At 42.2% G+C, this 19,884-nt stretch overlaps 1 protein-coding gene across 1 annotated transcript in view; it reads left to right on the forward strand.

Moving 5' to 3' along the window:
- The window catches only part of mccc2 (methylcrotonyl-CoA carboxylase subunit 2), a 168,636-nt gene that overhangs the window by 117,983 nt on the left and 30,769 nt on the right, over positions 1–19,884 (forward strand). The window contains exon 12 of the mRNA XM_070867814.1: positions 2,037–2,113. Within this exon, the coding sequence (XP_070723915.1) occupies positions 2,037–2,113 (77 nt within the window). The remainder of the gene's footprint in view (positions 1–2,036; positions 2,114–19,884) is intronic.

The raw sequence follows: 19,884 nt of genomic DNA on the forward strand, positions 1-19,884 counted from the left end.
CGGACTTGGAGTCATGCATGCATCAGTGCAACACTTGCTCGCAACTGAGCAATGCACCAAGGGAGGCTCCACTGAGTCTGTGGTCATAGCCCTCCAAACCGTGGTCTAGGATCCACATAGATTTTGCCGGCCCCTTTTTAGGAAAGATGTTTTTAGTAGTTCTGGACACTTGCTCCAAATGGATTGAATGCGTAATCATGTCATCCAGCACGTCCACAGCCACCATTGAAAGCCTCCGGGCCATGTTCGCCACCCTTGGCTTGCCCGACGTCCTTGTCAGCGACAATGGACCGTGTTTCACCAGCTCGGAATTCAACGAGTTTATGACCCGCAATGGCATCAAGCATGTCAGGTCTGCCCCGTTTAAGCCCGCGTCTAACGGTCAAGCGGAGCGGGCAGTCCAAACAATCAGACAGAGTGTGAAACGCTCCCTGCAGACCCGCTTGTCTCGCATTCTGCTCTGTTACTGGACGCGACCCCACTCGCTCACTGGGGTTCCCCCGGCAGAATTGTTAATGAAGAGAGCCCTCAAAACCAGGCTCTCCCTAGTCCACCCGGATCTTAATGATCACGTGGAAACCCGGCGACACCGGCAGAACATGTACCATGATCGTGCGGTTGTTTCACGTGACATTGATAACGACCGTGTTGTCCTGAATTACAGTCATGGTCCCAAGTGGGTTGCTGCACTGTTTTGGCCAAGGAAGGGAATAGGGTGTTTATAATCAAACTGTTAAATGACCAAACATGCAGAAAGCATTTAGATCAGAGCAACTTTGTAAATAACTTGTATCAAACACTTTTGGAGGGGGGTGGGGGTGGGTGATGGTGGATGTTATGTATGTAACTATGTAATACTTGCCACCAGAGGGCACGACTGTTGGATTCCTAATGGTCACCTGCACACACGTGCAGGGCCAGTATAAAAGTTTGGCTGCCATATTGTTTAGGCACTCTGTAGTTGCAATAAAGAAGACTACGGTCACGCTAAGTTTAGCTCACAGTACTCAGCCTCGTGGAGTTCTTCTATACACAATAGAAACCTTTTTTTTATTAAGAAAAAAGGGGTCTATCTGCCTGTCCAGTTCAAACATATTGAGACATATTTTTGAGTTTAGCTATTTGCAAATTGTATTTAAGTTTGTACTTTTAACAGTTCATCTTCTAATGGCTCTGATTGAACTTGCAGTAACGTTTGATCAATGATAATCTATGTGACTTTAAAAGATTTCCACAATTAATGTAGCCAACGCAGTGTTTTCAGTTTTCAGAGGACAGGCACTCTGTCCACCTCATGATTTTTCTTCCATTGTCATTTTGACTTTTTGTTTTTTTCTTTGAAATCGGAGAGAAAACCATTCCTAGTTCCTCCACCACACCCGGCATCAACTTCAGAGACGGAGATAGGGGCCCCACCCCCCGTCATTTTGACTTTTTTTTAAACATTGCTGCAACTTAATTAGCAAATTGATTTTAAATGTCAATTGGCTTTGAATTGACCTTTTTACACGTAAATAGAGACATACAAAGCAGTATCACCACTGGTGGGTGTGCAAATAGACCACAGGGCAGCATCTGAGTCAAACACGGCAGGCAGGAGATGTAATGATGCACCTCAATATCAAGTTTGCATTTATATTTGTTTTTAACCATTTCATTCTATTCATTTTCAAAATACATTTCTTTGCTTCTCACAATAACTGTTGCAGAGGACAGACAGCATTACAAATGATTGAGTTTGCAAGATATCTATTTAGTAAATTTCTTACATTACAACAGTGACTACACTTCAAAAACACTTCATGAGCTGTAAAATGCTTTGAGACATCCTGAGGTTGTGAAAGGCACTATATAAATGCAAGTCTTTCTTTACTTTCCTTCTAAATAGTGCATGCTGAAAAGACACTTGTGCTATAAATCTACATAAGAATCTAAATATGACTATGCTTTACAATGCAACAATGTTTGGAAATAATCTTGTATTTATACTGCTTAATATATCCTTTATGTTTTTTTCTCCTCCGGGATATGTTCAGGGTTTGCAAGGATCTTTGGATACCCAGTCGGCATCATCGGAAACAATGGTGTCCTTTTCTCAGAATCTGCAAAGAAGGTTTGTACACAGTGTCTGTGACACTACAAATATGATTTAATAGATTCCATGTGAGAGAAATGGGATGTAAATAATATGGGTTTTGAATTAAAGTGTATCTCTCAATATAATAATGTTTGAAAACCAATTGTCTTAGCAGCTGGATTGAAACAAAGTGATGGTACAGGGTAACTGAAAAAATGGGATATGGGAGAAATAGACAGTGACAAACAAAGTTCTGGGGCATATGTTCTGGTCCCAGATGGGTACTTCTAGTAATAGGAAATTTACTGATAACACCAAGCTGATTAACTAGGTGACTAATCTAAGAGACATTGCTAGTTTTTGTATGGACTGGAATAATTTGAACAAATTGCAAATGAAGGAAAGATTAATTCCCAGGTGCACAAATGTAAACTAATTCTCATTGTAACACAAGCAATTGACAAGTCATAGAATCGTACAGCACAGAAGGAGCCTATTTGGCCCAACGAATCACGGTGGTGCAGTTGATAGTGTGTATATGGACTTTCAAAATATGTTTGATAAAATACCAAGTAATAGACACTAACAAAATTAAAGCCCATGGAATTAAAGGGCTGCATGGATACAAAATTGGCTCAGGGACAGAAAACAGAGTAGTGGTGAACAATTGTTTTTCAGACTAGAGGGGCGTGTGCAGTGATGTCCCCAAGGTCAGCGTTGGAAGCATTGCTCTTTTTTGATGTATATTGATGATCTCGGCTTCATAGAATAGTACCGAACAGAAGGCCATTCGGCCCATCGAGTCTGCACCTGCTCTTTTGAAGATCAATCCAGTTCCACTGCCCCGCTCTTTCCCCATATCTCTCCAATTTTTCCTCCTTCAAGTATTTATCCATTCCCTTTTGAAGGCAACTAATGAATCTGTATTCACCACCCTATCAGGCAGTGCATTCTAAATTTTAACCACTCGCGTAAAAATATTTTTCCTCATGTCGCCTTTGGTTCTTTTGCCAATCACCTTAAATCTGTATCCTGTTTCTTGACCCTTCCACCAATGGGAACAGTTTCTCTCTATCTACTCTGTCTAGACCCCTATGATTTTGAACACCTCAATCAAATCTCCTCTCAACCTTCTCTGCTCAATAGGAGAACAACCCCAGCTTCTCCAGTCTATCCAATTGCTTTGCTAACCTGTCCTGCCACCTTCAAAGATTTGTGCACATATCAAACAGATTATTTTAACCATGCATAACTCATTGATACTGTTATATTTGGAATATGGAGTTTAGTTTGGTGCACTCTACCTTGAAAAAGGCACTGAAGAGAGCTCAAAGAGCAAAATGGATGATTCCAAGGTAGATTTTCATCTTCACCACCTGGATGGTGACCCACACTTCTAGAACCTGCCTGATTTTCATTCCATCACTACAAGAAAACTAGTCATATATTACTGTTTTCCCTTATCATGCCACATCTGCCCTAATCAGCTTGCCAGCCATATAATTTATAAAAGTACAACATAGATTAAAGTAGACTATGCAATACAAAACTATAAATATATGGCCGTAAATTTAAGACAAATATTCTGTCTTGCGTTCATCTGACATTCAAAACTTTCAAGTTTAGCTTTAGGCTTGAGACCATCAAACTCACTCAATGGAAATTCTGCCTTGCAATTCAGTCACTTGTTACCCTTGACAAGTATTTGGATTCCTGTAATAGTTATTTTATTTTTTTCACTCCATTCTCTCCTGGGGTATGGTTCCATAAGCATCTGCAAACCTCACCCCTTTCTTAAGAGGTTATTATTCCCATGGGACAGTGAATATTGGCAGGTTGTTTTACCTTTGGGAGTGGTCTCACAGCTTAGGCTGGTGCTGTCCTCATGCACACTTCCTTTGTAATAGGAGTCACTGAAAAGAAAATCAGAAGCTGGAACCTTGGTGATTTCTTTCTTTTTCATCCCCCTCCCTAGTCTGGACCATTAAGGCCATTTGTTGTAACCCAGCTGAAATCAGTTAATTCAGCACAGACCATTGATTAAGCCAGTTCTAGTCATGATCAATTAAATATTATGGTGTATTAAGTCATTGTAATGGTGGCACTGCGTGCCAGTTCATGTGGTCTCAATATCTTCCATCGTAATGATTTGGCATTACTCCCGATAAACTCTAGCGTATCAAAGTTATCTTTACCTCCAGTTACTCAGCTAAGTTGTCTAAAGATCAGAGATAAATTTCATTGAGATTAATTGCAATGATGAAAAACATCCTGTAGAATATGATCATAACTTTCAGATGAGATCTGTTCACAGCTGCCTGAACTTTCTCAATGAACAGTTCAGTTTTTCAATTTTTATTGATTAGCCAAATAATGAGCTATACCTAATCATTTACTGGTGCCTCTCAATACTCCCTTGTGTCTTATGCTTTAAAGCTGCTAGTTTTAAGTGGCCTAAGAGCACATGTTTTGTGTAGGCCCCTTTTCGATTGCATCACCAAGTTATTCTACAATGATACATAACAACATAAGAAATAGGAGCAGGAGTAGGCCATATGGCCCCTCGAGCCTGCTCCGCCATTCAATAAAATCATGGCTGATCCGATCATGGACTCGGCTCCACTGCTCCCCATAACCCCTTATCCCCTTATCGCTCAAGAAACTGTCTATTTCTGTCTTAAATTTATTCAATGTCCCAGCTTCCACAGCTCCCCGAGGCAGCAAATTCCACAGATTTACAATGCTCAGAGAAGAAATTCCTCCTCATCTCTGTTTTAAATGGGTGGCCTCTTATTCTAAGATTATGCCCTCTAGTTCTAGTCTCCCCATCAGTGGAAACATCCTCTCTGCATCCACCTTGTCAAGCTCCCTCATAATCTTATACATTTCGATAAGATCACCTCATTCTTCTGAATTCCAATGAGTAGAGGCCCAACCTACTCAACCTTTCCTTATATCAACCTCCTCATCCCCGGAATCAACCTAGTGAAACTTCTCTGAACTGCCTCCAAAGCAAGTATATCCTTTCGTAAATATGGAAACCAAAACTGCACGCAGCATTCAAGGTGTGGCCTCATCAATACCTTGTATAGCTGTAGCAAGACTTCCCTGCTTTTATACTCCATCCCCTTTGCAATAAAGGCCAAGATACCATTGGCCTTCCTGATCATTTGCTGTATCTGCATACTATCCCTTTGTGTTTCATGCACAAGTACCCCCAGGTCCCGCTGTACTGCGGCACTTTGCAATCTTTCTCCATTTAAATAATAACTTGCTCTTTGATTTTTTTTTCTGCCAAAGTGCATGACCTTACACTTTCCAACGTGTTATACTCCATCTGCCAAATTTTTGCCCACTCACTTAACCTGTCTATGTCCTTTTGCAGATTTTTTGTATCCTCCTCACACATTGCTTTTCCTCCCATCTTTGTATCGTCAGCAAACTTGGCAATGTTACACTGTCCCTTTTTCCAAGTCGTTAATATAGATTGTAAATAGTTGGGGTCCCAGCACTGATCCCTGAAAACCCCACTAGTTACTGGTTGCCAACCAGAGAATGAACCGTTTATCCTGACTCTCTTTTCTGTTAGTTAGCCAATCCTCTATCCATGCTAATATATTATCCCCAACAACGTGAACTTTTATCTTGTGCAGTAACCTTTTATGTGGCACCTTGTCAAGTGCCTTCTGGAAGTCCAAATACACCACATCCACTGGTTCCCCTTTATCCATCCTGTTCGTTACATCCTCAAAGAACTCCAGCAAATTTGTCAAACATGACTGTCCCTTCATAAATCCATGCTGACTCTGTCTGACCGAATTTTGCTTTTCCAAATGTCCTGCTACTGCTTCTTTAATACTGGACTCCAACATTTTCTCAACCACAGATGGTAGGCTAACTGGTCTATAGTTTCGTGCTTTCTGTCTGCCTCCTTTTTTAAATAGAGGCGTTACATTTGCAGTTTTCCAATCTGCTGGGACCTCCCCAGAATCCAGGGAATTTTGGTAAATTACAACCAATGCATCCACAATCCCTGCCGCTACTTCTCTTAAGACCCTAGGATGCAAGCCATCAGGTGCAGGGGATTTATCTGCCTTTAGTCCCATTATCTTACTGAGTACCACGTCCTTAGTGATTGTGATTGTGTTAAGTTCCTCCCCCCCATAACCCCTTGACTATCCACTGTTGGAATATTGTTAGTGTCCTCTACTGTAAAGACTAATACAAAATATTTGTTCAGAGTTTCTGCCATCTCCATGTTCCCCATCACTAATTCCCCGGACTCGTCCTCATAAGGGACCAACATTTACTTTCGTCACTCTTTTCCTTTTTATATACCTATAGAAACTCTTGCTATCTGTTTTTATATTTTGTGCAAATTTACTTTCATCGTCTATCTTCCCTTTTTAATTTTTTTTTAGCCGTTCTTTGCTGCTTTTAAAAGCTTCCCAGTCTTTGGTCCTCCCAGTAGTTTTGGCCACTTTGTATGCCCTTGTTTTTAATTGGATACCGTCCTTTATTTCTTTAGTTAGCCACGGATGGCTATCTTTTCTCTTACACCCTTTCCTCCTCACTGTAGGACTGGAGTGTCCACAGCCCTGGGTCAGTATAGTTAAAGTCAGTTTTGTTGCTGATTTCATTCATGACAACATAGGAAACTCAAGAAAGCTGACTAACAGCTTCAGAAAGCTGACACATCCCAAAAAGGCTGACAACTCAAAAAAACAACGTTCAACTGAGCAGCCCTGAATAAAGGTCTATGACAAAGGTGACTGAATAAGTTAAATTCCTCCTCTTGACATTGGATTTGAGTTTTTTTATTGGTGTTTGTTTTTCTGTGTAAACTAACACCCAATTACCGCATGTATGACATATAACATTTATCACTGGAATCTTCACTTTCTGAGCTGATGGTCAACTTTTGGTACTGCACTATCCTATATGGATTGCAAGGTTCAAAACCTAGTCCCTGACAGATTCCCAATCGTACTATTTCTGCCCAAATCGCATAGTTAATGATTATTGCCTGTTGGTGATTGATTCGCACTGTTAGTACTTCTGCTGGTTAAAAGTAAACTGTTTCTTCGAAGATTGGACACTCTGTTTTTAAAAGTTTCAAAAGGAATTGGTCTGGAATTCTGCCACTGAGCCTGCCAAAGTTCATGGGGTCAGAGGTTGGAGGCTGCTGGAACAGGCCTTCAGTGGTGTATGGGCATATCAGTGACATAACTAAGTGGAACAAGGTTTTTCACAAACCAAAAGGTGGTTCGGAAATATATCTGATCCAGCACAATCCAAAGAAGAGACCTCACAGAAGGAGGCCATTAGGCCCATTGTTTGTGTGCCAGCTCTTTGAAAGAGCTATCCAATTCCTTTTGACATTTGTTTCCACCACTCTTTCAGACAGTGCATTCCAGATCATAACAACTCGTTGCGTAAATAAAAAAATTCTCCTCATTTCTCCTCTGGCTCTTTTGACATAACTTTACCCAAATGTTTTTGAGAAATATCCACTCCTAGACTACAGGGCAAAATAGTACTTCTACGGGTCACTCCCACTAACAAACCAAGATGAAATGTTAGTCCCAGATTCTGCATCTGTAAGGTGGAAAGTTGAAGTTATCAGCCAAGTGCCATTGCATTTACCGCATTCTCTCTCCAGAGGCAATGGTCCAGTAACATGTGTGACTTATTGACCTCCAATTGAATGTAGTTTGCCAAGCAGATTTTAAAAAGGCTATTGAGACCCAAGAATTACATTGAACTTTTATCTTTTATATTGGTAAGTTAGCTACCAGGTGCTTAAGGAACTTACCTCAAGTTTCCTTCCTACAGATCAAATAAAGAATTTTAATGAAAAATCTTTGCACAGAGAATGGTGAGAGTGTGAACTCGTTGATGCATTGAAGGGGAGGTTTGATGCCTACATTTAGAAAATCATAATGCAGTAAAGCAGAGTCAGTATGGTTTTATGAAAGGGAAAACAGGTTTGACCAATTTGCTCGAGTTCTTTGAGGATGTAACGAGCAGGGTGGATAAAGGGGAACCAGTAGATGTCGTGTATTTGGATTTCCAGAAAGCATTCGATAAGGTGCCACATAAAAGATAAAAGGTTACTGCACAAGATAAGAGCTCACGGGGTTGGGGGTAATATATTAGCATAGATAGAGGATTGGTTAACTAACAGAAAACAGAGTCGGGATAAATGGGTCATTTTCAGGTTGGCAAACTGTGCCACAAGGATCAGTGCCGGGGCCTCAACTATTTACAATTTATATTAATGATTTGGATGAAGGGACTGAGTGTAACGTGGCCAAATTTGCTGATGATACAAAGATAGGTGGGAAAGCAAGTTGTGAGGCGGATGCAAAGAATCTACAAAGGGATATAGACAGGCTAAGTGAGTAGGCAAAAATTTAGCAGATGGAGTATAATGTCAAAATGTGAGGTTATCCACTTTGGTTAGAAAAATAAAAAAGTTAATTATTTAAATGGGGAGAGATTACAAAATGCAGTGGTACAGAGGGATCTGGGGGTCCTTGTACATGAAACACAAAAAGTTAGCATGCAGGTACAGCGAGTAATCGGGAAGACAAACGGAATGTTGACCTTTATTGCAAGGAGGATGGAGTATAAAAGCAGGGAAGTCCTGCTGCAACTATACAGGGCATTGGTGAGGCCACACCTGGAGTACTGCGTACAGTTTTGGTCACCTTATTTAAGGAAGGATATACTTGCACTGGAGGCAGTTCCGAGAAGGTTCATGAGGTTGATTTCTGAGATGAAGGGGTTGTCATTTGAAGAAAGGTTGAGAAGTTGGGCCTATACTCATTGGAGTTTAGAAAACTTAGAGATGATCTTGTTGAAATGTATAAGATTCTGAGGGGGCTTGACAGGGTAGATGCAGAGAGGATGTTTCCCCTGAAACTATGCATAGTTTTAGAAGAATGGGTTGCCCATTTAAAACGGAAATGAGAAGCAATTTCTTCTCTGAAGGTCGTGAATCTTTGGAATTCTCTACTTCAGAGAGCTGTGGAGGCTGGGTCATTGAGTGTATTTAAGGTGGAGATAGACATATTTTTGAAAGATAAGAGAGGCAAGGGTTATGGGGAGCGGGCAGGGAAGTGGAGTTGAGGCCAGGATCAGATCAACCATGATCTTATTGAATGGCGGAGCAGGCTCGAGGGGCCAAATGGCCTAGTCCTGCTCCTATTTCTTATGCTCATTAGGAAGAAGGGAATAGAGGGATATATAGCCAGGGTTGGAAGAAGTAATCTGAGTGGGAAAAGGCTCATGTGGCGCACCGGCATAGTCCAGTTGGCTGGTTTCTTTGCGGTAGATTTTATGTAATTTGGCACTGGAAATCGGGTCTCTGAATCTGTGCGCATTGCATTAGCGACATCATGTACTGATGAGGTTATGAACCTGGCATACAAGTCTCAGAAACAAAATTAAAAACAGAAAATGCTGGAAATACTCAGTAGGTCAGGTAACATCTGTGGAATGTAGGGTGTTTGTTTTGCACTCTACTTTGATTTGTTTGACTTGGGAATTATAGGAAAAAGGACAACACGTGGGACAAAATTTAGGCTTAACCCAGTGTCAGTTTTATTAAGCAAAATCTAACTAAAACTGCAGAATTAGATTCCTGAGAGAATTGACTGAAGACACACAATCACCCGTCCAGTTTGTCACTGTAATCATGGATAGTAGGTCCATGGTTGTTGGTTCCTTGACCGGATATTTCCTCTTCTGGCCGTTCTTCTCAGTTCTGTTCCTTCCGTGTTCGTTCTGCACTTCTCTTCGCTTCGGTACCACTCTTCCCTTCGCTTCTGAGCTGCTTCTAGCTCGCATATTTATATCCAAGTTATGAATAATCCCCCGCTGCTGCGTTTTTCGATAATGTGTTTGAGCCGATACGTTGTTTGCGGTGATCTTATTGATTGACTGCAATAATGGACCCGAATGTTCCCAATTTGCACACGGAGTCTACCAGGAAAAAGATGACTCCTCATCCTAAATATATCGTTCTCCAAAAATGTACAGCTGGTGGGATCCCTGTGTTGTTCTGGTCTTCTTGCAGACTTGGTGTCTCCAGCGAGATTTGTTTTTCACCCCCTCTGACCAATCAGTTCAGGGCCTCTTCAGTTAGTTTATGAAAATGTAACAACCCCATTGTTGTTTATGCATAAAACCAGTCAGGTACGTGACCGCAGAAATTGTTCTTAATTGATGGTGAGTCACCATGTGCCCCCAGGCTGGAGTCCTTTTGCTCCCTTTGTCCAGTTAATTCCAAAAGCTTGTATCAAATCAAGTTGATTAACTTTTATTTCGTGGCCTCGTTCTGTGCTTTCTGGAAAATTTGTAACCTTACAGGAGAGAAACAGAATTAAGGTTTCGGGTCGATGGCCCTTTGTCAGAACTTGAAAAAGTTTGAGATGTAACCGGTTTTTAAGTAAGTGCAGGGGCAGGGAAAGGGAGGAAAGGAACAAACAAAAGGGAAGGTCTGTGAAAGGATGGAAGGCAGAAGAGATTAAGAGACAAAAAGGATGATGGTGCATAGTAAAAGGAGATGGTAATGGGGCAAGTGTAGAAACAAACATAATATGAGTCTAGATAGAGTGTAAATGGCAGAATCATCAACAGCTGCTGTGGGAAAGAAAAACAGAAAAAAAGCATGTGCAGAGGTTATGTTTTGAAATTGTTGAACTCTATGCTGAGTCCATCATCATCATAGACAGTCCCTCGGAATCGAGGAAGACTTTCTTCCACTCTTTTTAAAAAAAAAATGAACAGTCTAATACGAGAGCCACAGTCCCTGCCACAGGTGGGACAGACAGTCATTGAGGGTAAGGGAGGGTGGGACTGGTTTGCCGCACGCTCTTTCCGCTGCCTGCGCTTGTTTTCTGCATGCACTCGGCGATGAGACTCGAGGTGCTCAGCGCCCTCCTGGATGCACTTCCTCCACTTAGGGCGGTCTTTGGCCAGGGACTCCCAGCTGTCGGTGGGGATGTTGCACTTTATCAGGGAGGCTTTGAGGGTGTCCTTGTAAACTTTCCTCTGCCCACCTTTGGCTCGCTTGCCATGAAGGAGTTCCGAGTAGAGCACTTGCTTTGGGAGTCTCGTGTGAACTGCCCAGCGGAGCTGATCAAGTGTGGTCAGTGCTTCAATGCTGGGGATGTTGGTCTGGTCGAGGCGCTACCGTTGGTGCGCCTGTCCTCTCGGGATTTGTAGGATCTTGCGGAGACATCGTTGGTGGTATTTCTCCAGCGACTTGAGGTGTCTACTGTAAATGGTCCATGTCTCTGAGCCATACAGGAAGGCGGGTATTACGACAGCCTTGTAGACCATGAGCTTGGTGGTGGATTTGAGGGCCTGGTCTTCAAACACTTTTTTCCTTGGGTGGCCGAAGGCTACGCTGGCGCACTGGAGGCGGTGTTGAATCTCGTAGTCAACATCTGCTCTTGTTGATAAGAGGCTCCTGAGGTATGGGAAATGGTCCATGTTGTTCAGGGCCGCGCCGTGGATCTTGATGACTTGGGGGGTGGGGGGAGTGCTGTGGACGAGGATAGGCTGGTGGAGGACCCTTGTCTTACGGATGTTTAGCGTAAGGCCCCTGCTTTCATACGCCTCAGTAAATACGTTGACTATGACTTGGAGTTCAGCCTCTGTATGTGCGCAGACGCAGGCATCGTCCGCGTACTGTAGCTTGACAACAGACATTGGTGTGGTCTTGGACCTGGCCTGGAGTCGACGAAGGTTGAACAGGTTCCCACTGGTTGTGTAGTTTAGTTCCACTCTAGCGGGGAGCTTGTTGATTGTGAGGTGGAGCATGGCAGCGAGGAAGATTGAGAAGAGGGTTGGGGCGATGACGCAGCCCTATTTGACCCTGGTCCAAACATGGATTGGGTCTGTAATGGATCCGTTGGTAAGGATCACGGCCTGCATGTCGTCGTGGAGCAGGCGGAGGATGGTGACGAACTTTTGGGGGAATCCGAAACGGAGGAGGACGCTCCATAGACCCTCGCGGTTGACAGTATCAAAAGCCTTTGTAAGAAGGCCATGTATAAGGCTGGCGCTGTTCCCTGCATTTTTCCTGCAGCTGTCGCGCTGCAAAAATCATGTCCATTGTGCCCCGTAGGAGACGAAAACCGCACTGTGACTCCGGGAGGAGCTCCTCGGCCACAGGGAAAAGATGGTTGAGGAGGACTCTAGTTACTTACAGAGGCTATAAAGTGTCTAAACGAAAGATGAATTGCTGTTCCTCGAGCTTGCGTTGAGCTTTATTGGAACAGGGTAAGATGCCGAGGACGGAGAGGTCAGAGTGGGAGTGGAGCGGAGAATTAAAGTGACAGGCGACCGGGAGCTCGGGGTCATGCTTACGGACTGAACGGAGGTGTTCTGCAAAGCGGTCACACAATCTGCGTTTGCTCTTCCCAGTGTAGAGGAGACCACATCATGAACAGCAAATACAGTATACTAAATTGAAAGAAGTACAAGTAAATCGCTGTTTCACCGAGGAGTGTTTGGCGCCCTGGATAGTGGGAAGCGACAAGGTAAAAGGGCAGGTATTGCATCTCTAGCACTTGACGAAGGGTCATCGACCTGAAACGTTAACTCTGTTTCTCTCTCCACAGATGCTGCCTGAACTACTGAGTATTTCCAGCATTTTCCGTTTTTATTTCAGATTTCCAGCATCCGCAGTGTTTTGCTTTTGTATGTAATACTCAGGACCAGCGAGAATTCCTCCTTTTGCAGAACAGAATCTGGACTAAATCCGTTTTTATCAATCCACAAAGACACAAAAATCTGGGAATTTATTGGTGGTAATCAGTAAAAAAAAAAAAAAAAAATAATTTTAAAGAGATCTGAGTAAGGAGCATCTTTATAATGTCAACAGAAAGGGGAATCTGCACAAACGTCCCCAAGCTAGTTCTGAACATATATTATAGCAACAGAAAGAACTGAGAGCTGCTATTCAACTTGCATTATATCCGTTCCTTTATAATACTTGGCGTTTTATGTTTAACTGAGATGATTACATTTCTCCTTTAATGAATTGATGAATCACCACAGCCATGTTATCATGCATTTGAGCACTACACCATTATTGGACTGAAGATTAAAACCATGTACAAACCTTTGATTTTACTGATCTTTAGTTCTTCCATTGCCCTTTTTAACCCCCACTGTTCAATTGTGAAATGACTAAAGGAGAGTTTTAATTGTACAAACAAAGTGTACTTAAGGCATGCTATTACTGGAGGCAAGTTGCGAACGAACAGAACTCTGAAATGTTTGTTCACACTCGTCAACTTCAGATTGAAATAGCCAAATGCTCAATGACTACAAGAGTCACGACTGATTGAATCCAGGTGACATCAGCAGGCTTTAACTAGAGGCTCAGACAAGTCAGAAAGTCGATACATTTCATCTTGTGAAAAATTACCTTGGTTTAAGCTTGAAGACCGATATTGACCTTCACTTGCTGCTGATGATTGATGTCTTCATTAAATTTGTCATTATCCTGCGTTAGTCAGTCACCTTTTTTTTTTCAGAAAGGAATTATTATTTGATGAACTTTTAAGAGACCCTGATCATTAATGAGCTCCCCCTATTTCCCTTTCCTCTCCACCCCCGTCCATCTCAGTTTTCTAACCTCATCTGCTGAAACACTGACTTTTACTAGGGTGTACAGTTCTACAGGTGCCATTACCCTCCCGCACCTTTTCACAAGTGAACCTCAACAGTTATTTGATTATGAGTATGTAGGAAAGAACATGACGACAAAGCTCAATTCTGATGTCTACATGTGGGTATTTTCCAAAAGGATTTCTAGAAAGTAATCGTGGTGGTCCTTCCTCCTTCAAACCCCCTCCCCCTCCTCCACCACCCAACTTAAGGGTACTGAGAAGTATTGGTCCTGAATTCGCAGCCCCAACGGGGTGGGGGCCCCGCAAATTTCGGATTTAGTCATGTGAAGTACATGCGCCTAAACCCGGAACTTGTGATCTGTCAAGAATCCTCTTGACAGGTTGCACACATCCGAAAGAAAGGGGCCTATGTAGGCCGAGAGTGCTTCTGCCCAGCGAATTCTATCAGGGTAAGACTTTTAAAAGGACAGAAAAAGATTTTTTTCAATAATTTCAACATTTAAAATCCTATAATAGGTACGTTTATTTTTAGACCCTTTAAAATATGTAAATTTATTTTTCAAAAAATTAAATTTTGCTTTTAAATAATTAATTAAATTCCATTTTGATTCATTTTAAATATGTGAAGTGTTTTTAAAATTTATTTTAAGTGCTTATGTGTTTCTGGGGTATTCCCATTCATACTTTTGGTGAGTTCACCATTAGTATGAATGGGGATCCTCCTACTTTGGTTGGGCTGGCCCATGTGATCCCAGGGATGCATACGAAGCGCTTACATGCCTGGGATACGTGGGCCTGTACATAGGCCTTCGCGTAGAGGCCCAGGACCAGAAGTCTCCAAACCTCCGGTAAATTTGTAGACATTTTTCAGGTCGGAGGCATCTGACCACGGGAAGATTTGATTTGCAAGCTTGTTTCTGTTCAGTGGAACTCAATGGATTTGAAATGCACCAGTGTAAATTTATGCTCAATAGACTATTCATTGAACATTTAAATAAGTAGCCCAGAAAGATTTTGACCTCATCTTGTATGATACTGGACATATATATTTTCATTATATGGCCCAAAAGTTGGCAGCTCTGTTATGATTTATGTACTGGTATGAATAGTTTTGCATTTAACATTGACTATTTCAATCAATTGGTGTTAAAATAGTAGATAAGGTATTGTGAAATAATGCATTTTGAGAACAGGAATAATAAATGGAAATATATTAAATGTTTAATTTTTTTAGAGTAAGAAAGATATCTAGGCGTGCAAATATATAAATCCCTAAAATGAGTGAACAGGTTTAAAAGAAAACCATTAAGAAAGTAAATGAAAAACAACTACAAATGCTGAAATAAAAGCAGAAAATACTGGTAGTACATAGCAGATCAGATAGGATTTGTAAAGAGAAAAGACAGGTTAACATGTCAAGTGTTTATCCTTCATCAGAACTGAAGACCAAAAGATAAGCTAGCATAAGGTGGGGGAGGGGGCGGGGAAGTGAGGCGAATCAACAGCTAGTCCAATGAGGGAAAGGAATTATATGACCTGTAAACTGTTTAATGGAAAACTGCCAGGTACCATAAAAGAACATCAGTGAGGTTATGCAAAGACATAACAAGAATGTTTAAAAATGCACAAGAGAAGCTCACAGAAACAAAAAGACAAGAAAATGTGGGAAAGAGAGGAAAATAACCTACAAATGTAATAGTTCTGAATTAAAATAGAAAATGCTGGCAAAACACAATTCCCCTTTGAAAGTTACGGTTGAATCTACTTCCAAAACCATTTCTGGCAATTTGAAAGATTTTATTATCTTATACTGTTGCAATAACCAGTGATTTAAATCTCTTCTGCTGTTCACTCTGTGGCGATTAGGGTGTGTAAAATTCTTAAGCCATCTCAGGCTTTCAACCTAAACTCAGTATATTAAAAAATAGGTAACAACACTTATCAAAAAATTACAAATAATTGACATCCTTTTATTAATTTTCTATCTTTCTGTTGACTTTTTTGAAATTTTTTTTGTTGACACAAAGGATTGTTGAAAGCATCAAGGGAATTGATTTGAAGGAGGAGATTTGGAGCCCGACATTATGAAGCAGCTCAATTTAAACTAAATTTGATCATAATTTTTCACAAAAGGTTATTGCTGCTGATGCTTTTAAGTGTGATGAGTATTGACCTTAAGTAAAGATAACATTTTACAACAGCTACCACAGTTTGTCTTTTATAGGTTCTACTGTATTAATCACCAGCAGTCATTTATACAGAAATTGCCACTTTTGCCTGAGTAAATTTATTGAAAAGGACGATTGCAGTTCCATTAACTTTGAACAAAGGTGGAAGGATCAATTATCCGCAGCAACAATAATAAAAATAGCATACAGTGTAGAATGAACAGTTCAGAGCCTAAACAGATTTTTATGCAATTCAGAATGTCTGAGAAAGCATGTCTTCGTTCAGTTAAATCTTGAAATTGTTTCCTCCACAAACAGTTCTCTGAGAACTCTTTAAAAGGCCTTCGACAAGGTACCGCTAGTAGACTCATGGCTAAGGTCAGAACATGTGGAGTCAGGGAACGGCTAGCAAGCTGGCTACAAAAGAAAGTATGGGTAGTTACTCAGACTGGCAAAAGGTGGGAAGTGGTGTTCCATAAGGATCAGTGCTGGGACCACAGTTGTTCACCATTTACATCAACGATTTGGACTCGGGAATTGGGAGTACAATTTCAAAATTTGCGCACAGCACCAAATTAGGGGCATAGTTAACACAGAGGAGGACTGCAACAAAATACAGGAAGACATTAATAAACTTGTAGAATGGGCGTGTAATTAGCAAATTAACTTCAATATAGATAAGTGTGAGGTGACGCATTTTGACAGGAAGAATAAGGAGACCACATACTCCTTGGAAAATAAGTGTCGAAATGAGGTAGAGGAGCAAAGGGATTATAGTTACATAAATCATTGAAAGTAGCAATGTAATGAGGCCAAAAAAAGCAACCATATCACTGGGGTTCATTTCTTGAGGGATAGAATTGAAAAGAAAAGTAGTTAGCTATATAAACTTGTATAGAACCATGGTTAGACCACACTTGGAGTACTGTGAACAGTTCTGAGGTATAGAGGTGCTGTGGAAGGTACAAAACAGATTTACTAGAATGAGTTCGGGAGGCTCCGAGTTCGGGAGAGTCTGAGAGTTCGGGAGGTCAGGAGTCCGAGGAGCAGGAGGGCTGGAGTTAGGCGAGGAATTCACTTCTGACAAGGTTCGGAGAGTCGGAGGAGCGGGAGCCGGAGGAGCGGAGCAGGTCGGGAGTAGCGGGGCCCAGCAGTCGGAGGAGGCCAGCTGGTGCTGGGGCAGGGGCAGAAGGTAAACAAAGAAGTAAAAAGAAATCGAAGTGTGAGGTCACAGCCAAGAGAGTAAGTGATTGGCTGGTGGATTGGTGAGTATTTAATATTTTTCCTTTCTTTTCTGATCAGTAAGAAACCTTTGGCGTTATCAATTAGGTTAATTTAAGGATTAAGCCATGACAGGAGAGTCCAGGCCCGTGTCATGCTCCACCTGTGCTATGTGAGAAGTCAGGGATGCTTCCAATGTCCCTGATAACTACATGTGCAGGAAGTGCATCCAGCTGCAGATCGTGACAGACCGCATTGCGGCACTGGAGCACCCGCGATGCTGAGGATGTTGTGAATAGCACATTTAGTGAGTTGGTCAAACCGCAGGTAAAGGTTACACAGCCAGATAGGGAATGGGTGACCATCAGGCAGAGCAGTGGAAGGAAGGTAGTGCAGGGGTCCCCTGTGGTCATCTCCCTCCAAAACAGATACACCACCTTGGGTACTGTTGGGGGAGGTGGCTCATCAGGGGAAGGCAGCAGCAGCCAAGTCCATGGCACCAGGGGTGGCTCTGCTGCAGAGGAGGGCAGAAAAAAGAGTGGGAGAGCTACAGTGATGGGGGATTCTATTGTAAGGGGAATAGATAGGTGTTTCTGCGGCCGCAAACGAGACTGCAGGATGGTATGTTGCCTCCCTGGTGCAAGGATCAAGAATGTCTTGGAACGGCTGCAGTGCATTTTGGAGGGGGAGGGTGAACAGCCAGCTGTCGTGATACATATATGTACCAACGATATCGGTAAAAAAATGGGATGAGGTCCTACAAGCTGAATTTAGGGAGCTAGGAGTTAAATTAAAAAACAGGACCTCTGGATTGCTACCAGTGCCACGTGCTAGTCAGATTAGGAATTGCAGGATAGCTCAGATGAATACGTGGCTTGAGGAATGGTTCAAGGGGAGGGATTCAAATTCCTGGGACATTGGAATTGGTTTTGGGGGAGCTGGGACCAGTACAAATCGAACGGTGTGCACCTGGGCAGGACTGGAACCGATGTCCTAGGTGGAGTGTTTGCTAGTGCTATTGGGGAGGGTTCAAACTAAAAAGACAGGGGGATGGGAATCTACGCAGGGAGGCAGAGGGAAGTAAAAAGGGGGCAGAAACAAAAGGTAGGAAGGAGAAAAGCAAGAGTGGAGGGCAGAGAAATCAAGGGCAAAAATCAAAAAGGGCCACATTACAACATATTTCTAAAAGGACAAAGAGTGTTTAAAAAAAAAAATAAGCCTGAAGGCTCTGAGTCTCAATGTGAGGAGCATTCGTAATAAGGTGCATGAATTGACTACACAGATAGCTGTTAACGGATATGATGTAATTGGGATTACGGAGACATGGCTCCAGGGCAACCAAGGCTGGGAACTCAACATCCAGGGGTATTGACTATTCAGGAAGGATAGACAGGAAGGAAAATTGAGGTGGGGTAGCGTTACTGGTTAAAGAGGAGATTAACGCAATAGTAAGGAAGGACATTAGCTTGGATGACCTGGAATCTATATGGGTAGAGCTGCGAAACACCAAAGGGCAGAAAACGTTAATGGGAGTTGTGTACAGACCACCAAACTGTAGTAGGGAGGTTGGGGATGGCATCAAACAGGAAATTAGGGACGCGTGCAATAAGGGTACAGCAGTTATCATGGGGTGACTTTAATCTGCATATTTATTGGGCTAACCAAACTGGTAGCAATACCATTGAGGAGGATTTCCTGGAGTGTATAAGGGATGGTTTTCGAGACCATTATGTTGAGGAACCGACTAGAGAGCAGGCCATCCTAGACTGGCTCTTGTGTAATGAAAGAGGATTAATTAGCAATCTGGTCGTGCAGGGCCCCTTGGGGAAGAGTGACCATAATATGGTAGAATTCTTTATTAAGATGGACAGTGACACAGTTAATTCAGAGACTAGGGTCTTGAACTTAAAGAAAGGAAACTTCGACGGTATGTGAAGTGAATTGGCTAGGAAAGACTGGAGAATGACACTTAAAGGGTTGACAGTGGATAGGCAATGGCAGACATTTAAATATCACATGGATGAACTACAACAAATTGTACATCTCTGTGTGGCATAAGAATAAAAAAGGGAAGGTGGCTCAACCATGGCTAACAAGGGAAATTAGGGAAAGTGTTAAATTCAAGGAAAAGGCATATAAATTGGCCAGAAAAAGCAGCAAACTTGAGGACTGGGAGAAATTTAGAATTCAGCAGAGGAGGACTAAGGGTTTAATTAGGAGGGGGAAAGTAGAGTATGAGAGTAAGCTTGCTGGAATATAAAAACTGACTGCAAAAGCTTTTACAGATATGGGAAGAGAAAAAGATTAGTGAAGACAGTCAGCATGGATTTATGAAAGGGAAATCATGCTTGACAAATCTTCTGGAATTTTTTGAGGATGTAACTAGTAGAGTGGACAAGGGACAACCAGTGGATGTGGTGTATTTGGACTTTAAGGCTTTTGACAAGGTCCCACACAAGAGATTAGTGTGCAAAATTAAGGCACATGGTATTGGGGGTAATGTATTGACATGGATAGAGAATTGGCTGGCAGACAGGAAGCAAAGAGTAGGGTCCTTTTCAGAATGGCAGGCAGTGACTAGTGGGGGTGCCACAAGGTTCAGTGCTGGGACCCCAGCTATTTACAATATACATTAATGATTTAAACGAAGGAATTGAATGTAATATTTCCAAGTTTGCAGATACCACTAAGCTGGGTGGAGGTGCGAGCTGCAAGGAGGACGCTAGGAGGCTGCAGGGGGACTTGGACAGGTTAGGTGAATGGG

Source organism: Pristiophorus japonicus, chromosome 1, assembly GCF_044704955.1.
Source record: "Pristiophorus japonicus isolate sPriJap1 chromosome 1, sPriJap1.hap1, whole genome shotgun sequence".
In the NCBI taxonomy this organism is placed as follows: domain Eukaryota; kingdom Metazoa; phylum Chordata; class Chondrichthyes; family Pristiophoridae; genus Pristiophorus; species Pristiophorus japonicus.